Below are 20730 nucleotides of genomic sequence, written 5' to 3'. Positions count from 1 at the left end.
CCTCTTCTTTTTGCTCGCTGTGCAAAGGACAAGGCTTTCTCCAGATGCCACAAAGCGTGATCATCACTAACCTGTCCAGCCCTTTGCTTCACAGATATGCCCTTGACACCCAAAACGCCATTTGGTTGAAAGACTCCTGGCCGGATACTTGTGGTGATTGGTTTGGGGGTGTGGCTGGGGTTTTTAGGTTTGGTTTTGGTTTTGGGGGGGTTTTTTGGAAGCCATTTTAATGAAGTGGAAGCAAAACCAAATAGTAAGCTGTGCAAATGAGGAAAAATAAATGCAAAACTTGAAAATGAATAATTGGCGTGGTTTTAATTAAAAAGCGGTTAACTGTTTCGAGGTGAAGAGTATGAGTTTGGGTTGACACCGTCTGAACCCTGGAAAGAGCATGTTAAGTTGTTCACCATGCTGCGGGTTAAGAAAATGGGAAATAAATACATCCCAGCCACTTGGAAAACTAAACCATCTTTAGGGCTCAGCTGTAAACTTTCTTCAGCAATTTATTAGCGTTCCAGAAAACACTTGTTGAGTAGCCTTGGCCTGTAATAAATATCAGTCCTTGTTTGTTTGTTTTTGTAATGGGAACAAAACCACATCTTTTTCTTTCTAAAGTGGGTAGTTTAATTACATGGCAAGAAACACATTCATTGTCCAGAATACCCAGAGAAGATTGCCACAAAACTTGCAGTTCAGTGGAGAGAGGAGGGGAGCAGAGCCAGCTGATACCCAGCATCGGTTTCAGGGAAGATTTCCTTGTTGGCACATCCACTTACGCTGGAGATGACGGTAGCACTGGGATTGTCATTACAAACAGGAGGCGGAGACAGATGCCTCTGCGTAAGGCAGTTCTTACCCCAAAGGACATGGAGAGTTGGAGGGGCAAGGCAGATGTGAATAAAAGGGAAGACGGGACAATGAACAGAAGGGACTTGAGTGAGCCACACCACAGGTCCGAGGTGGCAGGGGGAGCTGAGCTCCAGCCCTCCATTCTCAGCCTGCTGTATGCACTCACAGATTTGTCGTGATTTCCTCCAGAAAATGCAAACCCCAGGTTTCTGCCTCCGCTGCCAGCAAGGAATCTGTCGTGTCTGTGTGTCAGCCCTGCTCCAGGAGCCCTGCTTGGCTGCTTGCTGACACGTTCTGTGTGCCTGGTAGGGGCCTCTTTCAGACCAGTTCCAGTAAAATGGGTGTTGTTTGCAGGCAGAAAACCACCTCTGTCCTGCATCTCACATCTGATCTCCCAAACCTAGCTCCAGTCCGAAAATATCAGCGTTTTCTTCTAGAGGCTGAAATGTTTCAACATTTCTTGCTCTGCAGGCTGTCAGCCCTTCTGTGGGCACTTGTCCTGGCCTCAGTGGTAGGAGGCAGATAGTGGTGGGAATCAGAAGTCCATCTGGAGGTGATACCCTAGGAGAACAGGGAGTGTTTGTGAGCATCTGTCCCCTTCTGTGCCGCCATTTTTGGGAACCTGCCTTGCAGAACAGAAACAGGAGCCAATCCTTTAAAATCAGTTCTTATGGGTTTGGTTCACCCACCCTCTGCAGGAAGCCTGGCTCTGGGCTTAATGGTAGAAGAGTCTCTGAGCTGAAATAGCTGAAGGGGGGCACTATCCAGATAAGCAATTACCCAGCGTGCTTTCCCAGGGACGGCCCAGCAATTATGGTCAGCAATAAAGAAATCTGACGGTTGTCAAAACACAGACCCTCATTCCTCCAAGCTCTTCTTGAGGGGCACAATTAGTGTGCTGATGTGATTAAAGCCACATTTGGCTGTGCGATAGGAGAGCCAGATGCACCCAGATAACTCCAAAGCCAGCCACTCGAAACCGAGGCGTTGGTTACCTGATTTGTAGCCAATCAAGTAGAAACCAACCATTCCTGTCCACATAGCTACATCATGCTGTTAAACAGCCAAACCCTCTTCTCTTACATGTCTTTGAGGGAGATGAAATCCATATGGCTCAGAGAGCGAGCGCAGAGTAGAGATGGAAGGAAGGACAGAAACAGCATTTCTTCAGGACAGAAGACAATGGAAATGTTTCCACTGATTCCAATAGGTTCTGAATCAGCGGCTGTAACCAATTTTCCTCCTAAATGGACTCCCATATGTCTAAAAAAATCTTGCAAGCACTGGAATTTGTTACAGAACAAACCTGTACTTTATTACTTTGCTCCCGACTCCGAGTGTTTCTCCCTTTAAATTCCTTGGTCAGCCATTTCTGGGCTTTGGGGTTCGCTTTTGAGAAATGCATTCACTTCTAAGGCAAACATTTTCCATGAAACAGAAGAAGTCTCCCCTCTCTTTCCCCAGACCTCACTTTGCTCTGCTGGGAACTTGTGTCTTTAACTTCATCAGAAAAATAAGTGGCTTTATGGGCAGAGGAAAGGATGGGGAGGAAATCAAGTTCACCAGACCTGAAACCTTCTCTACTTTACAGATAGCCTCTGAAATGCAGATAATTTGGGCAAAAGCCTAGCAAAGATGATTTTTACTAGAAATTTTCCATTTTTCACTTCTCTAAAAACAGAAGAGATTTTATTTTGCCCTCTTTGTGGTGGGCATCTTTAAACTAAAGATTTTTCTATTCATTTTTTCATTAAATCAAAGCAAAAATTGGGAGACGTGGATTTTTTCATTTTCATCAAAAACGGTTTTGTAAGGAAAGAGAGTCACTTTCCTGCCCATGATAGCCGTGCTACGTACTACCTTTAAGGGGATTTAGGAACCTATGTACCATTTCCAATAGCAGTTCAGGCACTACAAGGGACGTTTACATGACCAGTTTCATATCCATATTCCAGTACTATCAGTAAAGGTTAAGCAGTTAAATACCTTTTATTTGTCCTGAGGTGTCAGTGAAAGGCAGGCTTTCTACAAGGTCTTGAAAATACGGCTTAAGTTTGATTAAGTTCCTAAAACCTAGTAGAATTTTTAGAACTTACTCCTAACGCTATACTGAAATGGCCATAAACATTATAGTTTTCAAATTCATCTATCTGAGCAAAAATATTTTCTATTTCCTCGCAAGAATGAAAACACAGGAAGAAAGTTTCAAAGCAACTCCCCCAAGGCACATCCCTAAGGCCCCATTTAATTCCCAATTTTAAGAAGTTTCTAAGCTTCCAAAGTATTTTTTAGTTGATGTTAACTTTAGTTTAAGGGTGTTGTTTCAAAATGAAATCTCAAAACATTTCATTAGAAAACAAAGCCAAAATGCCTGGATTTCTTTTTCTTCCTTTGCCAGAACAGTTCGTCAAGCTGATGTGAATTCACAAACATTTTCAGCCAACCTAAAGCACAATCTTTGGCAAATAAATAATTTGCCTAAAAAAAGAAATAATTGTCCCATTCTAAGCATAAGGATAGAATCCACCCGTGATTTTAAGAGCTCAGACTGAACAATGAGGGAGTATTTGCCCTGACGATAGAGAAAGAGAAATAAATTTTGCTTATTACTTTACATATATATTTATACATATCTGAAATTTATATACACGCACATACACACACGGCCCTTTCCGTCCAACATGAATGTTTTCAACACAGAAAAAGTAAAGAGAAGAGATTTAGTGCTGATTAGAACAAAAGTCGCACTGTACCTTACAGATTTCAGCATGTCTCATTAAAACCGGGCTTGAAATATACATATCCTTTAATAAATAAAGCTTAAGGTACATAAACACTGCAGCGGATATAAATTATTTTAACCAAAGTATGTAGGGAAAAATAAATTACTGGAACACCATGATCCAGGGCATTTTACAGTAAATTGGACTTCATCAGCGGTTTTGCATTTTTATTTGATTTTGGAGTTCCTCCACTAAAGCTGTAAGTTTTGTAGAGTTTATTTCACACCTTGTAATTTAAAACGTTACACTCCATCGAAATTCCTCTCAAAAAAAGGACCCGAGTAATTAATGTCTTTGGGCTCAACGTTCATTCTATCCCACTAGTGTGAAAATTCATAAAAATAAGACATGGGATTAGGAGCTTAACAGCCTCACACATTTGCAGAGCTGCTGCACTGGCAAATATTTCTCTGCCCTTTCAGAGCAGAGCACTCTCCTGGCTGCTCTCATTTATTTCGTTGGATCATCCGAGTCATTAGAAAGTGCCTGAAAAGAAACCTCATGTCTTGTGCTCATGTTTTTTTTCTTGGAAGCAGATAAATAAAAGGGGTTTGGGCCATTTCTTCTCATGCTCTTCTATTTTCTTCATTTGGTGGCAGGATGTGCTTTAATTCCTCATGGAGACAATGGGAATTTTGGCCACTTGCAGTAAGGGGACTCCAGATGCCCTTGGAAAGGAAGCAGGACCTGGGTTTTGATGACCGAGAGCTGAATCGCTTCCTTTATGAAAACGCCCTGGGTTCTCCTCCCTGGTTCCAAGGAGGTGGAACAGCTCCGGGTTGAATCACAGACTCCGTTTTTGCCCTCAGCAGATTCATAGATACAGCGGGTAAACTTGTGCAGTGAACAGTAACTTTGACCAGAGTTTAATTTTGGAGGGACATAAACCATTCACAAAGTTGGGCTGAATTTGACAAGCACCTTTTGCCAAAAAAACAAACAAAACCAACAAGCTTAATACAGGAGGCTCTTTTTTAATCTTCAAAACATTTCATTCCAAAGTGTTTTCAAAGCAAAGAGGTTGACTTCATGTAGGTGTTTCTGAAATGAGCCTTTTGGAGGTTTTATTGAATAACCTGACTTTAGAAAAAACGAAATTAAACTGTAAAATGGAACATTGTGTTTCAGATCAAACACCATGTCCTAAGTTGACTCAATATTTCTGGCTTATTTTATTTTTTTTTCCCCCCCTTTCTAAGACTGTCCTGGTTCAAAACAAACAGAATTGCTTCATTCCCTGGTCCCCTCCCCCAGGTATCTGAATTTGACCACAGTACAAAGCATCCTTTATTTGCCCAGGTTGCAGTCATTCGCCCCAGGGTACGGCTGGCCAGAAACCCTAAGGAGTAGATCAGCACAGCTCTCCCTGCAGCTCTGGCTATTTGATTTCCTTCTAAACTGGGCAACTCCTATTGTCCTGAAGTCCCTACCACATCTGAGTCGCTCATCAAGGCTCCCTCTATAGCCAACGGTGAGAAATTCCAGCCCAAGATCCTTAGGACAAGCCATAGTCTGAACACTTGATCTTAGAGGGAACCAAGCCGTCCAGTTTGGACTCGGAGATAGCTTAAGTGAGGGGATATGAAGTCCGCAACAGATCTACTCTCAGGCAGAAAGTATCACTGGAAACTGCTGTTTTCATTACTGCACATGGCTGTGGAAAGGAAAACCTTTGTCCAAGACAGATCAGCTATTGCATCTGCCCTGGAAATTAATTTGTCAGCAGCAGCTGGGAAAAGTGCATTGGCATTCAAGTACTTTGCTGCCTTCTGATGTCTAAGGTCACATTCACATTACCTTTCTGCCAAGCGCTTTTTGGCTGTAAGATGGTGCGCAATCACCAATCCAAGGAAGAGCTTTTCAGGAAGTTCTCCGGAGAAGAACATGCTAGAAAGAAGGCCCATTTTATTTTACTCTGCACATTTTTAAGCAATACAATTAACATAACTGTTTCAGCATCCTAAATGAGGTTTACACATTTTATCCCATGAACAGTGCTTCTAGCTGAATGCAGTTAGCACGCTCTTTAAAAAAAAAAAATTACACATCTTTGAGCTTAATCAAAGCAGCTCCTACCTCCAAGCTTGATCTGGAGCCTGTGTTGCAGCTCTCCAGCCCTAGACAGCTGTTTTGTGCCGAGAGCAAGCCACCTTTGCAGCAAAAGGGTGAGGGGATTCTGAGGAAACATCAGGGCTTCTCAGATGGGTGAAAACTAGGAGATCTCTCAGCAAAGTTATTCTTTAGTTTGATCAAAAAATCTGTCATCACATACTCTGGCTGGTGAAGAGGTGATAAAATCATTCAGCTTTGGGACATGGAGTGGTTCTCTCAAATTTAAATCAGATGGAAAGAGAGACAACTTGTTTTCAAAAGTAGTTAGTGTCTCAGCAAGGATTATGGCTTTCACCATTTTCCTGTAGTTGCAAATTGAGCCTGTTTCAGAGTTCAGACATAGCAGTAAACAACCACCATACTTTTCTTATTAACTTATCATGCATCACAGCTCTGTCCCCTCATGAGGACAACAACCACAAAACCTGGTGCTGTTGTCCATGCAAGCATGCGGTGATCCGGTGCTTCGCTTGCTCTGAAGATATCTCCATGAGTTGACGCACAAGCATGAAGATGAGTTACAGATGGCTCGATTAGTATTGGAAACTCAATGCAGATATGAGCAAGTTTTGGATGCTTCCCACCATGCATACTTCACTCCCTGTCTCACTGCAGAGCCTGCTGCGCAAATGCTTTAAAGGGTAGCAGAGAGAAAGGGCTGTGCCTTGGGAAGAGGAAAAACCATTCCCCTCAAACACTGTTAATGGGGCAAGAAGACCCAGGTTTAAACTGCAGCAGTGGATTTTCCCAGTTAGACCTTGGGGTAAACTTCTACTGCTGAGAAACAGATTCTCAGGGTGCAGGGTGCAGAAACTATCAGACAATTATCTGTTAGGACAGACAGGGTTGCAGCTATGCGTTAGAGAAGATCTTGAGATCCCTTCCAGTTCTGTCATTCCAGAACAGGAGGTCACCCTACCTGCACCTTAATCTTGCTTAGAAGGTGCACTCCAAAAAGACATAGTCTACAGGTCAAGTCCACACACAGCAGCTACTGAAGTAGCAGTCTAAGAAATAATAGTGCTGACAGCTCTTCAGGGCAGCATCCCCATAAGCATCACACAAACCTGCACAGTTAAGCAGTACCAATGCAGAAAGTTTTATTTGAGGGTACCCAGAACTGGATTAAAACTGCTGTGACCCCATGCAGCAAAACACTGATGCAGGGTATACCACTCTGCCTAGTCAAATTTATCCTCTGAATTGTTATGAGGTAACTTTAGTCCAACAGAATTCATGCCAGATGGGGTATCATATGTCTTTCTGCAGCCAACGTAAAACATGAAGCCAATATAAACACTATATAGCATGTTCTAGCTAATTCAACACAAAGCAACAGTGTGCACACACCTGATCTGGATCATATTTGTCCTGCCAGGTGATTTTGCAATATACAGACTGGGTGTTAATGATGTGGAATCCTAGCCCCATCTATTGCCCTGACAAGCCCTCACCTAGTGTTTCCTGATTAAAAAACCCCTGATGTCCGTTCAAGCTCACGTGCAGTGTTCAGAGATGCTAATACTATCCTGACAAGTTATTCATGAGCTTTCCCACTCTCAAGCAATCAGGCCTACAAGCAGAGCCTGTAGGGAAAGGGATTTATGCCTCTTAGTAGAGATGCAAGAAAGAACATTGATGTTCAGCACCACTACAGAAAACCACCCAGCGGAAGTGTCCCAGCCATCAGCTCTGAACAGTGTATAAGACAAGCAGCCCTTGATGTGCTCTTGGCAATAGAGCCCACTCATAGCCAACTGTCCAGGCTATTGGAGCTGTAATTCCAGGCAGGTCCCCACTAACCTGAGGCTCTACATTATGTAGCATGTGAATCCAGCACACCTTCTGTGCTCAAGGCTAGGCTCTAGCAGGGCTTTCTCCCACCTTCAGCTACAGACATCACATATGTCCTCCATGTCCCATCAGCTCCACCAAACACCTTGCAGTGATCTCAGCTAGGGCTCAACATGCAGGATGTACCAAGGCATGCTTGTCCTCCAAATGAATGCTCTTGTGTCCTCTGAGACCGCCTTCCCCTTCAGCTGGGGTGAGGGCCGACTCTTGGTACCCTCATTGCCACAGGCAAACCTGCTGCCCACTTGTAACCCAGCTAGGATAGCAGTGTTGGATTCAGCTCCATTTCATAACAGCTTACCTTAAACACCCCAACAGGCCTGGCATGTAAATGATGCCAGGGCCATTTTCCCTCCCTCTGCAACCCGTATCTCCAACCCTAGAGGACAATTGCCCCTGGCCTTCACACACCTCTCTGCTGTGCCCTGATTCTTCAGAGGCCAAAGCTTTGGGCTTAACACTAGAGTCTGTCATCATGCCTCTTGGCCTTGAGATCAAGGAAAGCTCTCGAGATGACATGGCCCCATCTCCCAAAGGCAGTGCTATGATCAGGTGAGAGCTTGACTAAGCTTGACTAAGTTTATACAGCAGGAAAGTGGCAGTGGCATGCTAACCCCGCCTTACACAGTAACTCATCCCAAATGCACAGTCGTAAATGCCTACGGCTTGCACAACCAACAAGCGGCCTCCCATTTCAGGGTTAGCTGTCATTTTTACCACAGAAACTCCTGTGTCAGTACCTGCAAGTTTAAAATTCTTAAGCTTTCTTGTATTTGTTGTATCTGCCTTCTGTTTTTTTCAAGCCTTTATTTTAGATGGTGCTGAGTTTTCAAGCTTTTCTCCACAGGGATAAGGCCACCAGGTGATCCACAGTGTGGACAGCCAGCCAAAACTCTATGGAGATGGGATGTGAGCCAATAGAGCATGCGGAGAAAGCCCTAGAAGAAGGAGGGAAGATCTGGCTGTGAGAGGTTTAAAATGACCCTTAGAAAATCTCTAAATTGAGAGTTTGGTAATACTGAAGGGCTGGAGAGGAAGGAAAATTTTAGAGACGAGGAGGAGGACTTCCCAGCCCTACTTTATGTTATTGATAGCAAGACTTTATCTAAACAGACCACCTACCTCCTCTGAGCATGGAGTGATTGCGGAGGTGATACCCAAGCAGACATGCTGGAGAACTGTGCAGCAGGTTTCCATCTGGGCTTTGCCAAGGCCTGTCTCAGCACTGGTTATAAGAAGCAACCCCACTGGCCAGAAAATAATGAGGCACAAATTTAGTGGAGGAGCCTGGGGAGGTATTGTCAGTGCATCTCTTTTGAGGACATAGCCCTGCCAGGATGTTTAGCACCTTTTCTTTCTGATAACTACAATAGCTGGGAAAAGCAAGCAGAAGAAACCCAGAGAAACATCAGCTGTTCTTCAGGTCCAAAGCAGAAGCAGGAATTTTCAAGGCCCAGCAGGACTGGGAAACAAAAGCTCCGAGTTGAATTAGTTGTGTACCAGTTGGTCCCGCAAGAGAAGCCAAGTTTCTACCTTGCATGGATTCCCTGTGCTCTGGTGTGCAGCTGAGCCCCTGCCGTCCACAGGGTGGATGTTTTAGTGCCTGGCTCTTTTTAACTGGCACATGTTAAGAGCTTTGAATTAACAGGTGCATAAAAACTGTCAAAAAACACTTAGCTCTCAAGACAGTCTGTCGGTTGTATTAAAAATATGGTTTTATGTAACCACATTCTCTCAACACTTGCTGGGTATTACGGCATGGGAAAGTCACTTGCCCTTTCCAAATGAAAGCAGTGATGTGTAAACTCTCCTGCAGAAAAAGAAAAAAAAAGAAAGAAAATGAGAACGGCTACAGTTCCTCTGATCTTGCCAGTGAATTGCTCCTGTTTTCCACACTAAATGTAGATTTCTTCCAGAAAAACAGGACTGGCCTAAAGCTTCACACTAGAGGCAAGCACCCCAACAGGTCAAAAGGCGAGTGTATTGCAGCCTTACTGAGCTGGAAATGAGGGATTTTTGACAACTGAATGGGAAGATGTCTCACTTTCTGACTGAGGACGTGGTATTGTTTCTAGCGTGGTCTGTCATTATAAAAAAAAAAAAATCAGAGTTTAACAGAGGTTTAGAGCTAGGAAAAAAGCCATTTGTGACCATGTTTCAGATGAGGTTTAGAAATAGTTTAGTTCTCATTCTCCCCTCAGTCATGAGTCCCGAACATCTGGGATCCCAGAAACAAAAGCATCAGGTTTCCAGAGTGGAGAGAGTTGTAAGACACAGGTCCAGGGGAATTTTTAAAACTCTCGAAAGCATTTCTGAAATCAGTTCCCTTTTAAATACGTGGCAAATACATTAAAGTGGGCTTTGGATTAAAGTTTTACTGCCTCTTGATAAAAGCCATTCACACCTTTGATGTGTTTGTGGATGGCAGCCATCCCAAATGCCTTCCCCAGCCCTCGCCCCCATCAGGAAGTCTCCCTCTGGCTAGAGGTGACCAAGTCAAAACAGCCACCTCTGGGGTTGCAGACATGGTGGTGGCTGAAAGCAAAGTTGTCTGAGTGCAAGCATTTAGGGTGTTACGGTGAACATGGATAACCCCAAAGCCTGTGAGAAGTAGGAAGAGCAGCAGGGACCTGGGCTTCTGAAACTCGTGGTGAGTTTAATCCTACTGAGTTTTAATTCTATGAATCAAAGCACTTCCAGTACCACCCTGTGCTCACCCACCTTCTGCTCAGCCTGATGGCTCTGAGGAGCCCTGGTATTTTGCCTAGTCTGCAGGAAAGATGGGCCCAGGAAGTTTTTCAGCAGCTGCTGAAAGGAAGAAGGGAAACTGGTTCAAGGACAGAAGGAGAAAACATATTGGTGACTTGGGAGTGTTTGAGTAATGAAAGAATCCAGTGTTGTGGGCAGTTGGGACAGAGGAGATGGACTAGGCCTTGAAAAGCGTATTGTGATTCCCCCCCTATGAAACACAGATTTAGCTTTGTGGGTGTCAAGGCCAGAAGGGAGCATGATGAGTGTCCAGGCATGACCTGGTACAACTGCCAGGCCATGGAAAGTAGCTTCTCAGGTTCTGCCAGTGAGAACATCAGAGGGACTGTCACTGACAATACCAGATATGCTGAGCAAGTCCAGGAGCGGGAGCCCGCCTGCTTGGCAGTGCTGGTTTCCTGCAGAACTGCTTAATGTCAGTGAGACTGATGAACACTCTTCAGTAGTGAAGGGATGCAGTGGGATATTATGAAGAAAAGTCCATCACTAAATATTTTGATTTGAGGAACGCAGAAAAGAAAACAATTGGTATTTGAGCAGACAGGGGAAAAAAAAATAATCTGGAAGCAAGAAAAAATCCTGCAGAGAACCAGGCTTGACTTTTTAAAACAGTTGCAAGATGTTCTTCCTGGAGGATCAGAGAAGCATGTTAGAAAAATGCTGGAATGGACCTTGTTCTTTATGAGCACATCCTCATGCCAAATATTATCATCTTCCCTGCCATGAAGCTAACCACCAAAATGTGGGACCAAGCTGCAGCTCACACGATAGCGAAGCCAGAGACACAACCTCTAGGACATCACCAGCACTAGAGACAATGCAATATGCACAATCAGCAACAAGAGTCATCACCTAAACAGCTACAGATTGACTCAAAACATGACGCAGGGTTTTGGGTATTATTCAGAAACCTAATCCAGATCCAAATTGGGAAACTTGAAGAAGATGATGTCTGAATTGGATTAACCCTTCCTTAGGACAGAGGATCTGTCTACAATGGAATGGGAAAAGTGACTCGAGCCTGCAAAGACATAGCTGCTTCACTCTACCTAGCTCACGCTGCAAAGACAGTGAGTATGCCCAGATTTCAGCACAGGCTCACAGCATGGGTCTCCAGTGAGTTTACAGTTTTTGTTGCCTAAACTAACAATCTGAGGGACAGCCAATTTGTGACTCTTCAGCCATACCATACACAGCCAACAAACACTTCTAGTGGGATACCTCACTGGACTGATGGCTCATGAGCTCCTAAGGCTGTGGTAGTGCAGAGAGTTACCCTTCCACATGGAGAAAGGAAGCAAGTAAGATAACATGGCTTGCTGAGATACCATCTGCAGGATACCTAGCTCTGTCCTTTAGTGAGGGAGTCACACCAACAGTGAGTTGCTCTTATCTGCTGCCTAGGAATGACTCCCAGGGCCCTCCAATCCCTTCAGCTCTCCTGGGGACATGGTGGTCCACAGCCATGTGGAGGCAATGGTCAAGGTCAGCTGCCCTTTAGCTACATGGTATATAACTGTTGCTGCTGGACGTTATGACTGCAGTGCAGCCAGGGCCTCACTTGATACCGATTGCTAGCAAGATGCCTTATGACATTGCTAAGCTTGAAGCTCGTGGAGTGACTCTATTCTTTGTTCTGCTACCGCCTTTACTAGCTATTTGAAGGAGGAAGCTGTGTATGTGAAATAACTCAATGGGGTCTCCTTCAGGACTTTTAGGTACTAATGCAGAAGCAACACGAGGTCAGCAATTATGCATTTGGAGCTGCTCCGGATGTGTGTCAGTGAGACCCTAACTGCTGCTGGTCCATTATAACCTCACTGCAGTATTTGTTTGAGAGTTCCCAAGCCACAGTGAGTGCAGAGCAACATCTTCCCAATGAATGAGTAGGCTGAGATCTTGGGCTCAATTTGGCCCTGCCTGAACAGGGAACACCCGCAAACCAGAACAAAGACCCATTACTGCTCACTGCAGAGAAAAGAAACATCAGAGAGACATTTGAAGGGTCAGATTCAGCACTGATAACAAGAACACGAGAGGATCACACCAGGTGATCTTATGTTCAGGTACATCACCAGCACTGCCAACTGCTTCAGAGAAAAGCAAGAAACCCTGCATAGGGAAAGTTAAAGAGGCCCATCATTCAGGGATTTATTTATGACCCATGTTTCACTTTTATTACCCACACAGCAATTAAAGTTGGTTTGGGTGTTTTAGTCTTACTCCGCTCCAGCCCTCAAAACCAGACTCAGGAAGGGCCACAGCTTCAGCCTGTGCATGGTCTGGGTGAACAGCAATTCCCTTCCTTCATCCAGCCATCTTTCCACATTCTCCCCCATTCTTCAAGAGGCAAGAGACTGAAGAGGTGTCCCTGGCACTGCAGCTTTCACACTGAATGATTTATATCACAGGGCACAAAATGGGTTATTCTACCTCTTTGGGTTTCATTCTTTGCTGTGAGGAACCTCCAAGCTTTTCTCTTACTGCCTGCTCAAATGGATCCCAGCACTCCACCAGAGGACTGGGCTGAACTGGGCTTGCAGGGCAATCTGTCCCATCTCAATAATCCAGCAGTCTCCAGAAAACAGCACAGCCCTTACACGGTGTAGCCCTGTCAAAGGGAGTCATGGACTGGCTACCCAGCTCTAGAGTACAAACGCAGTGCCTGGCCCCTGTACTTGCTTTCCAGTCCAGTATCACATCAAATGGCATCCCAGCTGCCGCTAGACTTCCTGCACTCATGCCACCACCCACCACTGCCTATTCAAGAGGACACTGTCCCCATCCTCTGAAGGATGATGTGGCATGGGGTGCTGAGACTGCCAGATCTCTGCCACGCATGAGGGCTGCTTCACTGACTGCATAAGAGCAACTTCTTCCAGTTCTCACCTCTCGCACACATGTGCCAGGTGTGAAAACCAGTTCAGACATTAAAACCCACTGCTCGGCTCTAGCAGCATGGAAAAATAAAATCACTGGCCGATCAGTCGAACAAGCAGGTGGGAGTGGTATGGACAGAGGCAGGAGACACAAGGTACTAAACCTGCCCAGTGCTCCCAAGCGCCTCGTTATACTGATTTATGTTTAGCTAATTGAGAAAATGACTCTAACTACACAATCCAGGCCCTAATTCAGAAAGGCACAAGCTTTTTAGAGTCTCTACCTGTGTCTTAAAAGGCATGATTTAAACCCTGTAACTAACAGGCTGCCAAAGGCAAGGATTTGAAGGATCTGATGCCCTATCATGCCGAGGGGGGGAGACTTGGCTAACTTCTCTCGTTACTTGGTCTTTCCCCACTGACGTACAAGTTTGCTGCTGGGACATAAATCAGGGGGGATGATGAAGGAAACCAGTCTCGTGCCCCATCAAAGGAGCCAACACTTGCTTTAATAGGACCATGCAGACAAGCCTAAATAGGGCACTTAACAAGCATGTGGTTTCTATTATACCAGCCCACATCTCTATACCCTGTTTGCATTGCCACTGGCAAAACCCTTTGTCCCTTGCGCACCACACCTGCTTATATCCACAGAATTAGAAAAGGAATCATGATATAATACCAAAGTGTTGAACATATGATTTCTGGGTTGGATCAGGCCTGCAGAAAAATTTTACCTAGCTCTCAGCAACTGCATACACAGTTATGGCATGCCCAAGAGTGGAGCATGGAGACCCAAGATGCTTATGTCTACACAGAATCGCACCAAAGTACCAAACTCGGTCCATGATCACCAGCTGCTCAAAGATCCCGCATAAGGGGCATGTCGTAAAGTATGAGGCCTCAGGTTGGGACAATTCATATCACAGGGGTTTTGATCAAAGTTTGAACTGTGAGAAAAGGGTGTCAGGAACAGAAAGTCTACAGATCCTACTGTCCTAAGTTGAAAATGCAGAATGGAGTGAATCCCAGCATGGGAGGCAATTCAATAGTGCTCTGCCCCTTTCTTTGGCTGCAGAACTTCCCCAGAATAGGGTAACTTTCCCATACGCAATCCTTTCTAGCATGTTCTTAATAAAGCTGGTCAGAAAACACAGTACCCACAACCACTAGCCCAGTCACTACTTTTCACTCTTACTAGTTTTTCCTCATTCTGTTTCGATGGGATACAGGCTCAAAGGGAAGACTCCACTGCATTGCAGAAGGTATTAGGAAGAAGAATGGCTGACAGAGAACTTGAGTCTCTCCCCAGACAGCTACCCTAAGCTGAAACCTCTTGAGAGCCCACTTCAGCTGGCTGGATATACAATCAGACTGGGGATTGTCCAAGTGTTTTACACCATGCACTAGACGTCCATGGGAACCCCAGGCTGAGCCATGACCATCTGCGCTCATTTAAACATTTCTTGACAGAAGGAGGGAGTGTTAATCCCGACATCCTGGCCAAACTGCAACATGGGCAATTATATTGTGTTTTGCAACATTCTCACAGTGGTATATATCAGTGTTTTCCACTTCCTCCCATAATGGTAATGTGGTGGCCCAGCACAGAAATGGCTACATTGCCACAGGAGAACACAAGTCCCCTGTAATGAGCCCTGCAGTGTTACTGTCAGGTATCACCTGTTGCTCTATTTTCCCTGCCAATGGGTGTTCAGCCCCAGCATGCTTCGCAATCAGACTTAATACCCCTACTTGCAAGAGGCCTTCACTTAAAAATCTGTCCACCCAACCCATTTCTGACTTACACTGAACTTACAGATTTTCCTTTTTTCTGAAGATACAACATACTAGCTGAGCAGACAGTGCACCTGCCTTCAATGCATTCCAGTGAGAGCAGAGCCAAACAGTGTAAGATGCATCAACTACTACAAAGGTGGAAATGGCTTTTGCTTGAAGAGCCTCAATTCCAACTGTTCTCTTTCCTTAAAGGAAAAACAAGGAAAAAAACCAACCCTTTTGTTGCACCAAAATCATCTCCTGGCATTTCTGACCAGCACACATGTTGTTACAATTATGACTGGACTGCTTGGCTCCAGCATAGGGGGAATGTTAAACCGGCACACTGGCACCCATCAAAACATTTGCGAACTTCCAAAGTGGAACTGACACCATGGTAGTGGTTTATATCACACGTCAGAGAAAGGCTTCATAACTCAGATCAAACAATTTAACTCTTGAGCTCCCTGTCTAAAGAGAGCGACCAAATGCTAGGCTGCCTATTGTTATTTCATATGGCTGTTTCATGTGGCTTCCAGCCAGCTCACTTAATTTTGCAAGCTCAGAAGTTAAAGACAGATAGAACTGCCCAGAACTTCGATGAGGGACTTGTAAGAGAACAGAAACTGCTGATTCTAACAATAGCATCTTCCCTGTCAGGCAGAAACAGTGCCAGCACTATCACGACGGTACACAAGAATTTTTCAGCTTTTAAGTGATTTTGTTGGGTATAAACTCATTCCCTTCCAGGAAACTCAGATTCTTAAGTAGATGTCAAAAAGATCTTTGGAGTTATGTTTTTTTGTCTTCTTTGGTTTGAGGAGTTTGAAGAATAAACCATAACAACAAGGTGCAATCAGTAGGACTATTTTAATAACATTTTAGCCTACTAGAGAACCACAAATTATATGCAAAATGGTATGCATGTGCTTCCTGTAAATACCATTACAATTCAACTCTTCTGTCAGATGCTCTTCTGTATGTCCCCTGATGAGCTGAATACAACTGTAATGAGGAACAGACCTATTCACTAGGACTTAAGATTCTCTTGAGGAGCAACTGGGGACAGCTGCAGAGGATGGAAACAAGAATGGTACAATTAAATGATTATTGCACTTAACTGGTATCCAGTTTTGAAAACCATAATGAGGTTGCTACAAGCTGTTCTGCAACTGCAGACAGAGCAAAGGAAGTCAGTGACAATTTTCTCACACTAAATTCAAATCCTCTGCTTTTAGGTCAGGTCTTCCAGCAAAATAACAGGGAATGCAGTGTATCAGCAACAACAGAGCAATGCTTCATACGTATCTCAAACATTACTTTGGAGTTTTCTAACTTCAGTCAGCCCTGATTATGAGTGGCTTCTCTACGAAACAGATTTATCCCTCTTTCTCCTGTGTATGGGAGGCACCGGTAGAGATTTTCCACTGCTGCCTTGGGCCACATTTAGTTGAAAAAATTCCTGCCAAGCTGTATCCTGCCATGTCTTCGCTTCATAAGTTTTTGTATTTTGGAACAGCCTTTAACGAGTTTTACTTTCACGCAGCAGAAAGTTGCCAAAGGACATACCCAATATTGTCGTTTATCACCTCCTGTGGAAAAACAGTCTTGGATATGGGTATTAGTATCAGGTATCACAATTGAAAGTAAACACACTGTGTAGAAGATGCACTGATTTATTAATAGAATAAAAATTAAATGTAGTGACATGTTTTTCCACTATTAAAGCCATAGAGACAATCAGTGTCCCATATATATACTTGACCGTGTTATTCAGTAACTCATTCACAAACTCTGACTGACACGTTCAGGTCAGGTATTACAGAAACCATTTCCACCATGAAAGCAGCCTTCCTCTGTTACAAAGTGGATAGCTACAAACACTGTCCCCACAGTTTGCAGCTGCATCGGTCTATGGGAGGTTTTCCTACATCCTTTATTTTAATTCCCGAGACTTTCTCCACCTGGAATAGCTTTTTAAAGCCTTTCAACAGCAACAGAGCAAAACAGCTGAACTTCTTGTGGGGTACAAACCCACTCTTCAGGAAAGAAAATGCACCAAGTATTATACGAAATTAGGCTCACTTCCAATATACAGTGGGGATTATTCATTACAAGATCCCTGGCTAATTATTGGAACTTTGAGGCAACTAGGGCAGAGAAAAATGTTTGTAATGGAACAGCTTTAATTGTAAATAATTCCTTTTGTGTGTTTCTACTTCTACATCATACATTCTGCAATATCTTAAACTGTAGCTTAATTTTTGTTAAGTCATAGCTGCTGTGATTTTGTAGATAATGTTATCAATATATAGCTTTGTGTGATTTAGCATGATCTGAAAGAAATGGGCAAAGTGATAAAAAGGAAATATTACAACTGACTTTGCAATTTGCCTCAATATTTGAATTTCCTTTACATCAGGTATAGGAATAAGTATCAGCTACAAAGATAATTAAAGTAAGCACTTGGGTGTCACAGGATTAAAAAACATTGAAAACTAATCCCTTACAGATACAAAGGAAGACAAACATCCTATCACACTTGTCAGAGGACAGAATCTGTTCAGAAGCAGAATAAGTCGTGGTGTTTCCTCCTGTAGATACGTATCTCTTGCACACTGCTTGGAACAGGTATCTGTGATATCAAAATGCTGAGAGACTTTGGGAAAAGCCTACTGTTCGCTTCCAAGCATCCTGTTTCAGGAAGGTACAAAGCCCCATGAAGAGCTGGGCATTAGAACATGAACTTAAACCAGAATGATGAAGACAGATGGTGAACCCCAAATGAGAGTCCTGTGGAAAAAAAGAGCCTCTAAAATTTGAAAACAGTATTAAAGGAAAAGAGAAATGAAGTGCGTATTACTGGCACAGCAGAAACCCAGATATAACATACAGCACACAAGCCTGCAGAGAGCATATCATCCATAACCGTCTGGCTTATGTGGATATAGTAGTCATGTATCAGAACAAGCTGGGGGGTTTCCTGGAGTCACATTTACTGTGAGAGTTTGGCTGTCCATATTGGAGAGGGATTCAGTACCGGAGTTTTCAGATTGAACCAACTGTTCAGAAATAGCAGGAGAAGCGACAGCACAGTTAGCATGCTCACTCTCCCGTGCCGTAACACTGGCAGTGGGGTTTTCCTTAGCTGTCCCAGCATGATTGTGTGACTGGCTGGCTTGTCTCCCTGCTTCTGCCTCCTGCTGCTGCAGCATCCGCTCCACCTCTATCTCAAGTTCCAGATTTTCCTCATCTGCCTCCACTTCCAGCTGCTGCATTAACTCCTCCAGCTTCCTGGCCTTGCGGAGTTCATTCTGCTGTATGATCGTGCAAAGGTGCTCTGTGAGGTGCTCCTTAATCTCTGTCTTGTGTTGGAGGTCCAGCTTGGCTGCCACGTACTCCGACTCAGCCTTATCATACCGCTTCCTGCAAAATCATCATCATTTCTAGTGGGTTAGTTCCCAAAGCACTTTACAGTGTGACACGGACAGACACTTTAAGCATCCCTGAAATGCAATGTGCTCTGCAATGCACTATGCCAGCTATTTCATGACATGCTGCTACATTAGTAGAAGGGAAGAAAATAAGTGTGAATCGATCAAATCTTCTCCTCTTGACACGTTAGCCTCCACTGCTCATCTGAAATCTACAGACTGAATCACAAACAAGCATTTTTACTGCCTGTTTTAAGAGATGCATCACTAGCAGCAGAAAGAAACCATCAGAAATTGTAGTGTTTTCACACTTCTAATGAACACCTATCTAGTGAACTGAAACACTGCAAAACAGTTTTGTGGTTTTTCTAATCTCACCATCCACCCAACAGATACAGATGCTACAATGGTGCTATGCACATTTACGTTGCGATCTGGTCTAGAAGTGTACTCTTCCGGCCACCCATATATATGTTCAGAAAATCATGAGCAGCACAGATTGACATAGCATATGACATCAATAGTGATCACAACTTTTACGTGGCAACAGATGTAGAGTTTTGTTGTAAGCATCCCCCCAACACACACCTCCTGCCAATTTGCACTTCCTGTCATGACAAATATAGCAAAAAGGAAATACTCCAAATATTTATTGAGGTTAACACATCCGGGATATCCAACACTTTAATGGTTCATGTCCACAATAGTGATGCACCTTCTGCTACGTTCAGTGAATCTGTATATTAATTCTGATTTAATTAACAGAAAGACAGATGCAATCTCGCTCATCAAGAAAGGGAACATGCAAAGGCTTTTGCAGAATGCCTACACAATGTACCTTACAGAGCATTCATAAAACTAGTATTAGTAAGGTGGTTGAATAAAGAATCCAGCTGTTTTATAAAACCTGATTCAAATATCTGGTTAAACAAAGCAACAGAAAGATAGGAAAGACCCTTTGCTTAGGGAAACAGAAGGAAATAAGACATAGAAAAGCCTTCCCAAATATGTTCCCTTTATATAATAATCACAAAACTTTGACCCAGCTATGAAGGCTACGTCTGCAGTGGGCAGAAGATGCCCACTTACGTTTCCCTCACAAGAAATTCAAGATTTCCCTGGGCCAGGTAGCTGAAATGGAAAACCCAATGCTATGCTGGAAACCTCTGCACAGTTAAACCTTTGGGCTGAATTCACCCATATTCTTCACATTGTATTTAAGAAAATTCCATTCCACAGCAATTGTCAAATGCCCCAACTATGTATGTGCTCAGGACTATTTAATATTGCACTTCTTGACCCACTGAAATGATTTGTGTTTTAGCCCTAAAATATAAGGCAAGAACTAAAAAAATGCTTAAAAAGACACCACTTAAAAGTAAATCAGCTTTGGTTCAGAATGCATAAAAATACAACACTGAAAGTATCTAACTTGCATTTCCAAATCCCTCCTTCACAAAAAGACAGACTTACTAAGTTCATGAAAGTCATTAAGTATTTTTTAAATTTTATGCCCTTTGTCCTACCAGTATGCCGTTTTATCTTCATTAAAAACTGCTTTCCAAACGTCTCATACACTTCTGCTATATTCTCTTTAGCCATTAAGTGTTTCCAATAGACACATTATTACAAAATTTTGGTAAGGAAATTTTCAGGAGCATTTAATGATTTTAGAAACCAGACTTAAACCTAAAATATATTGAAATGTTTCTCCTCTTGGGGATATGAAATTCAGCATTTTCATATGCACTCAGCTACTGAAACTACAGTTAATCTTAGATATTCCAAATGATAATTACACAAAAAATATCCCTATTTTTTAGCTACTGCTGCTATTTTTTTAAAGACTAATTAACATGTTTATTGGCCTGTGGTCATCATATAGCAGAAGTCATAAGGAGAAATACACGTTTAACACATTGAATCGTGAACTAAAAACCACAACCAAACATTTCCATTTTATTAAACGGCTACATAAACATGCTGATGTTTATCTACTGATGTTGTGGTTTACCCACAACTAATAGAGTGTTCCGATTAATTTCTTGCATTTAAGGAACTCATCAGAACCAGAGTGATTAAAGGCACATTGTGAAGGGTGAAAGCTTGCTTCTTCCTTCAATTTTTGGTGCCAGTTCCAAAAGCACTTCAGCAGTATTATATGTTTTAAGCCTAATTGGTCCCATTGATTCCAACAGGACCAGAGCTGTCATCAACAAGCAAGTTTCCCTGAAAAGGACTTTCATTTTAGGACTTTAAAAAAAACTCTTT

At 43.3% G+C, this 20730-nt stretch overlaps 1 protein-coding gene across 1 annotated transcript in view; it reads right to left on the bottom strand.

Moving 5' to 3' along the window:
* Positions 1-10139: 10139 nt before the first annotated feature.
* GORAB (golgin, RAB6 interacting) overlaps positions 10140-20730 on the bottom strand; it is a 64931-nt gene continuing 54340 nt past the window's right edge. Inside the window, exon 6 of the mRNA XM_035900749.1 lies at positions 10140-18451. Coding sequence (XP_035756642.1) covers positions 17980-18451 — 472 coding nt within the window. The 3' untranslated portion in view covers positions 10140-17979. The remainder of the gene's footprint in view (positions 18452-20730) is intronic.

The sequence above is a fragment of the Egretta garzetta genome, unplaced genomic scaffold, assembly GCF_000687185.1.
Source record: "Egretta garzetta isolate BGI_Z169 unplaced genomic scaffold, ASM68718v1 scaffold598, whole genome shotgun sequence".
In the NCBI taxonomy this organism is placed as follows: Eukaryota; Metazoa; Chordata; class Aves; order Pelecaniformes; family Ardeidae; genus Egretta; species Egretta garzetta.
This window is presented reverse-complemented; position numbering and strand designations above follow the sequence as displayed.